This window comes from Chrysochloris asiatica, unplaced genomic scaffold (assembly GCF_000296735.1).
Source record: "Chrysochloris asiatica unplaced genomic scaffold, ChrAsi1.0 scaffold00032, whole genome shotgun sequence".
Lineage (NCBI taxonomy): Eukaryota > Metazoa > Chordata > Mammalia > Afrosoricida > Chrysochloridae > Chrysochloris > Chrysochloris asiatica.
The window spans coordinates 24,688,731-24,696,993 of NW_006408550.1; the positions used below are offsets into that span (position 1 = coordinate 24,688,731).

Consider the following 8,263-nt stretch of genomic DNA (forward strand, 5'->3'; position numbering starts at 1 on the left):
GGGAGTAGAAAGCCTCATCTTTCTCCCACGGAGCGGCTGGTAGTTTCGAACCACTGACCTTAAGGTTCGCAGCCCGATTCGTAACCACTACGCTAGGAGAGTTTAGACTCCAGCAAATGTGAATTAGCCTCATCCTTAATGTTATTCACATCTGTCTATCATTCTGATTGTTCTCCTCTCTCTCGGTCCCCAGGTTTTACTCTGTCACCATTTCAGACTTAGATACTAGAAAGCGGTTGTGTCTCAGTGCAGCAGAAGGCAGTCTGTAATTGCAAAAGAATTTTGCAATTTCTGTGAAATTGCACAAGGTTTTGCATCGAAAGTGAAATACGTCAGAAAAGGGATGCGGGCCACAAGCTGATTCTACATAAGGAAGAAAAGTAATCAGCACCTGATGTCATCCTCATTGGCAAACATAATCACTGCCCGAGCATTAGGTGTTTCTAGCAGGCGCTTGATGATTTTTTCAAATTCTCCAGGCCTTGGTTCACGAGGAATTTTCTGCGATTGAGCAATACAGACACCACCTAAGTAAAACAACATACAAACAAAAAAGCTGATTCAGAAAGAACATTCATTTAATTAAGAAAACGAATGGGCTAGTTAATTCACACAAAAAAACACATGATTCAGGATAGGATATTATTTCTCAAATAAAGGTATCCATTACTTAATCAGACAGCAATGTATTTGTTTCTTTCTAATTTAAGCATTATTACTGTGGTTGTAGGAAGGAGTTCTGGTGTGGCTCTATGGGTTAATGCACTGAACTGCAAGATCTGTTTGAACTGCAAGGCTGGTGGTTCAAGCTCACCAGCCGCTCCTTAGAAACCCTATACAGGGTGACTATGAATTGGAAAAAAACTTGATGGTACTTCACAACAACAACAGGTTAAGAAAAGCAGCATGGCATAAGATGTATGATGAGATTCAAGGAAAGAAAGGAAGGATGGCTGTTCTGATTTACTGAACGTAAGACATAGAAAAAGCTCCAGCATTAATAAAAAGGATGGGTATATCTTATATATATATTGTTGGTTGTTAGGTGCCATCAAGTCAGTACCGACTCATAGTGACCCTATGCACAACAGAACAAAACACTGCCCGGTCCTGGGCCAACCTCACAATTGTTGCCCTGCTTGAGCCCATTGATACTGCCATATTGCCAATCCATCTTGCTGAGGATCTTACTCTTTTTCTCTGACCCTCCACCTTACCAAACATGATGTCCTTATCCAGTGACAGGTCCTTCCTGACTATATGTCCGAAGTATGAGAGATGAAGTTTGGCCATCTTGGCCTTTAAGGAGCACTCTAGCTGCACTTCTTCCAACACAGATTTGTTGGTTCTTTTGGCAGCCCATGGCACTTTCAATATTCTCCTCCAACAGCATAACTCAAGAACAGCAATTCCTCTACGGTCTTCCTTATTCACAGTCCAGCTTTCGCATGCTTATGAGGTTATTGAAAGTACCATGGCTTGGGTCAGGTGCACCTTAGTCCTCAAGCTGACGTCCTTGGTCTTCAATGCTTTAAAAAGGTCTTGTGCAACTGATTTGCTTAATATAATACATCATTTGATTCCTTGACTGCTGCTTCCTTGAGTGTTGATAGTTGATCCAAGAAGAATGAAGTCCTTGACAACGTCAATCTTTTTTCCATTGATAGGAATGTTATTTATTGGTCCAGTGGTGAGGATTTTTGTTTTCTTTACATTGAGATGCTATCTATACTGAAGGCTGTGTTCTTTGATCTTCATCAGTAAGTATTTTAAGTCCTTTTCACTTTCAGCAAGCAAGGTTAAATCATCTAAAAATAACAAGTTGTTAATGAGTCTTCCTCCAATCCTGATACCATGTTTTTCTTCATAGAACACAGCTTCTTGGATTATTTGCTCAGTATATAGGTTGAATAAGTATGGTGAAAGAATACAACCTTGTCACACACCTTTCTTATTTTAAAACATTCAGTGTCCCCATGTTCTGTTCGAACAACTGCCTCTTGGTCCAGGTACAGATTCCTCATGAGCATAATTAAGTGTTCAGGAATATTCATACTTTGCAATGTTGTCCATAACTTGTCATGATCCACACAATCAAAAGCTTTTGTGTAGTCAGTAAAGCACAGGTAAACATCTTTCTGATATTCACTGCTTTCAGCCAAGATCCATCAGACATCAGGAATGATATCTCTCATTCCACGTCCTTTTCGGAATCCTGCTTGAACATCTGAAAGTTCTGTGTCAATGTATGCTTGCAGCCATTTCTATATTACCTTTAGTAAAACTTTACTCGCATGGGAGATCAAAGATATTGTCCAGTGATTTTCGCATTCCATTGGGTCACCTCTCTTTGGAATGGGCACAAATGTAGATCTCTTCCAATCAGTTGGTATATATCCCATCTATTAAATAGTGTATGTTTTGCCACTTTCATTTAGCCAATGTTTTTGTTGTTGATTGTTGTTTCTGAGTCCATTCCAACTCATGATGATGCCATGGATGATAGAATGAAGCCTTGCCTGGTCTTACAATATCTTCACAATCATTGCTATGTCCAAGTCTAGAGTGGTACCCACTGTGTTTTTTAAGTGCCTTCAACCTAAGGGCTTTACCTTCCAGTGTTAGGTTGGTAGTTTTAATCAAATGGGTTCCAGGACCCCATGTGTGCAGATGAGAACTGCCACATAACATTTTCAAGGTAATTAGCTTTTAAAATCAGATTGCTGGACCTGCCTTCCAAGTAGCCTCTGGATGGTTTCAAACCACCAATATTTCAGTTAGAAGTCAAGCTCTACTATTTGTACCATTCAGGGGCTCCTTCCAACAGGATATTGGAAAATCTTCTATTTTGATCCCTAGAGGTTTCATTCATTAAGTTCTAGAAGTAGCTCACCTTTCTTCCTATTCTGCTTTATTCTGGAAGCTAGCTCAACTCAAATCTGTCTCCCATGGGTGACCCTGGTGGTATTGGAAATATTGGAGGTATAGCTTCAAACATCACAATAACATATAAATCACCTATAATGTTTAGGGTTTGTGTCAACTTGTCTAGGCCAGGATCTCCAGAGGTTTAGGAATTGGGATGTGCTTATTCCCAAGGTGATGAAACCTAATATAGGCATAGTTAGCTCTATGATGAGCAGCTATGAGCAGCCATTCAATGGAAGGGATGCTTCCTTGGGAGTATGGCCTGCTCCCAATATGATGGACAAGCAGGAGTGATGCTCTGTCTCTTCTGCTAGGGAGGTGGAACTCTACAATTGTAAGATAATACACTTCTCTTTGTACATACATATACATATATATGCTTCAGTGATTTTACTTTTCTAGAAAACCTGGCCTAAGACAGCACCACAATATGAAAATCTGACAGACGGGTGGTGGTATAGCTAAGTATTACAGCAGGAGTCTCATGCATCCACCATGATGCTATGCCAAAGAAGAGAATTTAGAAAATATCTCTGCCACTGAGATAGGAGGAAAGGAAAGAGAATTTCCCTCTTATAGTAGCACATAGAGATAAGATATGCTCTGGTGTTAGAAGAGAAAGCAACATTAGCAATAGATTTCAACTGTATTGATGGGTAAGTGTTTGGCTGCTAACTGAAAGGTTGACAGTTCAAACCTTCCCAATGACTCCATGAGAGAAAAACCTGGTGACCAGCTTCAATAAATATTACAGCCAAGAAAACTCAAAGAAGCAGTTCTATTCTGTCATAAGGGGTCCCTTAAAGTCAGAAAGGGCTTAACACATACCAACAACATGGCTTAAAAAGGCATTTTTTGAGTCAACGAAGAAGTAAATCACCATTTACAGCATTGCTTCAGGAGGCAGAGACAGGTTTACTTCTGAACAACTGACAACACACTGAGTCTCACAGTCATTACTGAGGCCACTACACTTCAGGCAATGGGATGAACCCTAGGAATACTGAGAGACAAGAGTTCCAATAAATTATCACAGAATGTGGGGTTAAGTTCTAGAATTAAGGGGGCATAGCATGCAATGTGAGCATAAAGACAGGAGGAACTAATGTTCCTGGCTTTAAGGATAAATATAAGCCCAATGGGGAGAAAGAAGAGTCATTTCTGGCTAAGATATAAAAGAATATTGCTTGATCATCATATAGGGTACAGGCTGGCTGGAGATGATGTTGGAAAGAATGGCCAGGTCCAGCTTGAGAAGGACTTTGCTGGACATGCCAAAGAACTCAGACTTTATTCTGAAAGCAATGGGAAGCCATTGAAGGTCATATGCAAGATAATTGGACAAAACTTAGGACAAAACTCTGGTAGCCATATAAAGAAGAAACTTCTGGTAACATGTCAGTGGGTCAATGATCTAACTTAATGTTTGTGGCAATAGTGTATGACAAATAAAGGGTATAAATGCTGTCAAGTTGGTTCTAACTCTCAGAGAGTCAGAACCTTACAGGGTTTCCAAAGAGCAGCTGGTGAGCTTGACTGCCAACCTTGTGGTTCAAACTGACTTTGAAGTCCAGAGCATTAACCCACAGTGCCACACCAAAACCATCCCTGTAATAATACACTTACGGTGTGTTTTTCAGGGATGGGAATTGCCCATAACCCACAGACTTTGGTGTTGTTACCTGTAGTTAGCTTTATTGTTGTTGCTATTGTTGTTAGTAATACTGAGCCATTCTGACTCATGGTAACCTTCCCTGTAAAAGAAGGAAACATTGCCAAGTCCTCCATAATCCAAGATTATGATCTTCGATATGTTTAAGCCCAGTGTTGCAGCTAGCCTACTGATAAACCATTTACAGTTGTGATACTGGGTTCATCATATGATGAGTTCATTACTTCAGCAAATATTTACTGAGTGCCTGCTATTTACTACATACTGTGTGGGGGCTGTGGATGCAACTGGAATCCGATAAACACAGTCTTTGCCCTCACGAGTTTTAGAAGTATTGTAGTGAACCAGGCATTAGAATTATTGTAGTGAACAAATATAAGTTTATATTTATAAATGGTGGCAAATGAGGAAGACCAGGGGAATTTAATTTAGAACTAGGAGCGGTCAGAGAAGAGCTCCCTCAAGAAGTACCATGTAGTTGGGGTCAGAGGGCGAGCAAATGGGAGAGAACAGAATGAGAAACACCAAAAAAGAACTAGTAGAGTTAGTGAATTAGGGGAAAAGAAGAATTGAATGGACATGAGAGGTAGGCAGGGGCCAGATTGTACATGGCTTTAAAGGGTCTGTGGATGATCATAAATCATTAAAGTGGATATTTCTAGTTTTTCAATATTTGAGTTGCTGTGGCTGGTAAGTGCCATCAAGTTAGTTCTGACTCATAGCAGCTGGTGAGCTTGAACCACCAACCTTGCAGTTCAAACCAACTTTGCAGTCCAGGAAATTAACCCACAGCACCACACCAGGACCCCAATATTTGAGTAGCCCATAGGGCTATGGGGATGTATATGAGCATTACTTGTCACGGGAAAAAGTAATCCTGAGAAGTGCTGATATAGGAGGCGACCTAAGGGGAAGGAAGGGGAAACAGAGCCAGTTAGGGGGTTACTGAAATAGGCAGTGGGGAATGTTGACTAAGGCAATCCCATCAGAGCTGGGAAGTAGCCAACAAAGCTAAGTCAAATCTGCTGAGGTAGAATCCTGCTGCTTGCTTCTGATTCCATCTGAGTGATACAGTGGGAAGTAACTATGACTCTGAGATTTGGACCTTTGTGACCTGTAATGCAGTGACACTAGGAAAGACAGAAGTCAGTATCCACAAAACATCAAACTGAAAAAGCAGCTCTGGGGCAAAGGACAGAGGAGAGGAAGGTACTCTCATGCTTGATACACTAGGCTGTAAAAGGGTTTGGGAGTGAAGAGACCACTCAGAGAGAACATTTCAGCCAGCAATAGAAGAAAGGGAATGACGGCACTCTGAGAAAAACCACCAGGTTTGGAGATAGAACAAGTTAAATGAGACTGGAAGCAGTGATCACATATTTTGAGGAGAAAACTTTGGGGACAAAGTCTATAGCTAAGTTGCAGACTGTAGATTGTTTCTTAAAAACAATATGTATCAAGCATGAGGTAATTCTAGCAATGCAACAGAAAAACAGTAACACTCTCCAAGGAACAATAGCTGCTTCAAAATATGACTGCCCTTTTAATTAAATTGCTGTAATTACTTAGGCTTCCCATTAAATACATGTCATATCCTGAGTAGTATTCTGAGACTATTTCTGACGCCATAGCCAGAAGAAATGAAGGCTAGAGAAATTTTATCATAACCATTTCAGATGAGACAAACAGGCAATACAGACATATGGCTTAGTCTGAATTCACGGATTTATTCTTCTATGAAGCATCAAATCAACATTTTGGTTTTTAAAAGCAGTTGTTGTTGTTGTTGTTATGTGCTGTGGAGTCGGTTCCAACCCATAGTGACCCTGTACAGGGTTTCCGAGGCTATAAATCTTTATAGGAGCAGAAAGCCTCACCTTTCTCCTATGGAACAACTGGTAGTTTCAAACTGCTGACCCTGAGATTAGCAGCCCGATTTATTCGTAACCACTACGCAGTTAGCTAGCGATATTGTCTAATTCATAGTTTAATGTTTTATTTCTCTCCCTCACCTTGGAGTGCTGTGGATAAGGACTGGGACCCTTATATTAGAATAAGCACCCAGACCCCTAACAAGGTCAGTGGCTCAAGCTTACCAGATGCACCGAGGAAGAAAGATGAGGCTTTCTGCTGATAACGAGTTACAGTCTTCGAAATCATATATAGGGTCACTCTGAGTTGGAACCAACTCAGAAGCACTGAGCACCAATAACATCCATCCCACCTTATACTTGTCAGTCTGGTCAGTGTGTATTTCTCTGTAAAGAGGCACTGGACAATTCATTCATTTCAGCCAAAGAAAAAATAATTTTGGAGAACCTGCTACACAGAGCATTTTGCTATTTGGTGTCTTATGGATATTTTATTAAATTGTGAACTGTATTATGTCTCAAGTGTTTGGAGTTAGAAGACTGGGATTCTTTTCTCAGCCCTGAAACTCATTCACACTTTTTATTTTCATATCACTTTAAAAATCAGACATTTAATTCAGACAGTTAAGCATTCTTGGGTTTACTATATGTCAGAAACTACAGACATACAAAAATGACTTGTCGAGAGCAGAGGGTGGCGCTTCCCGGACCAGGCAACTCAGGTAGGGCTCCGGGAAAAAGGGGCAGAATTGCACATAGGGAACCTCTGCCTAGCAGACAGACAGTCTTTGAAAAAACATAAGATCTTATATTTCAACATTCTGAACTCGTTTTTTTAAAAGATCAAATTGCTGAGGAATTACAGACATTTTAAGCTTTTGCCTGCCTGCACGTGGCTCCCGCTTCTGTGCCCGCGCCGGTGAGTGCCTCTGCACCCTGTAGACCTTGGAATGCAGGGTTAGAGCAACCCCACTTAGAAGGCTGCATTTCCAGAGAAAAGGAAGCATAAACTAACAAAACCGAACAAATAGAGAGGGATATTGGTGCAGATATCAGGAAATTCGGGGTACCCACGGTACAGAGAGACTGAGAGAGGCATTTTTTATGTCATCAGATATGAACAATACCTCCCTACAGCCACTAATCCCAGTGCTCTACTGCCCCAGCCTAGACCAGCCCTCTGCCAAGCCACCGAGGCTCAAGAACGCCCAAGGCACAGGCCCGCCCGCTAAGGCCAAGGCCCTCCCAAGACCTAGACACTCCCACTGAGGCCAAGGCCTGCCCTGAGGTCCAACCCAGCCACAGACTGGTCACAAAGGCCCAGACCCAACCAAGGCCAAAATTGGCTACCCACGATCGCTGCATAGCCAGGTCGCTGAGGCCCAGGGCCCCTTAGGACCAATCCACCGCATAGCCTGGTCACCAAGGCCCAGTGCCCCTGAGAGCCAACCTGCCCTCAGCCCAGTCCTCGAGGCACAGGCTCCCCGAGGCTCAATCCACCCAACCCGCCCACTGAGGCCCAGCTGCCCAGCTGCTGATACCCAGGCCCCCTGAGGCCCAAACCGCCCACACGAGGCCCAAACCAGCCACCCGAGGACCAACCCTCCTGCAGCCCAGTCGCTGACGCCCAGGCCCCCAGAGGCCCAAACCGCCCGCTGTAGGCTCAACCCACCCGCCCAAGGCCCAAACAGCCCACCGCTGAGGCCCAGGCCCAACTGAGGCCCAAAAAAGTTACTCTGAGTTAAGCAATAAGGAGAGTGAAAAGGGAAGACCACATCCTGATCACATCTTC

The 8,263-nt window shown here is 42.6% G+C and overlaps 1 protein-coding gene across 1 annotated transcript in view; it reads right to left on the reverse strand.

Annotated features, from left to right (window-relative positions):
• Window positions 1-8,263, reverse strand: part of GRM8 (glutamate receptor, metabotropic 8) — a 1,194,828-nt gene that overhangs the window by 679,256 nt on the left and 507,309 nt on the right. Inside the window, exon 3 of the mRNA XM_006859342.1 lies at window positions 392-527. Coding sequence (XP_006859404.1) covers window positions 392-527 — 136 coding nt within the window. The remainder of the gene's footprint in view (window positions 1-391; window positions 528-8,263) is intronic.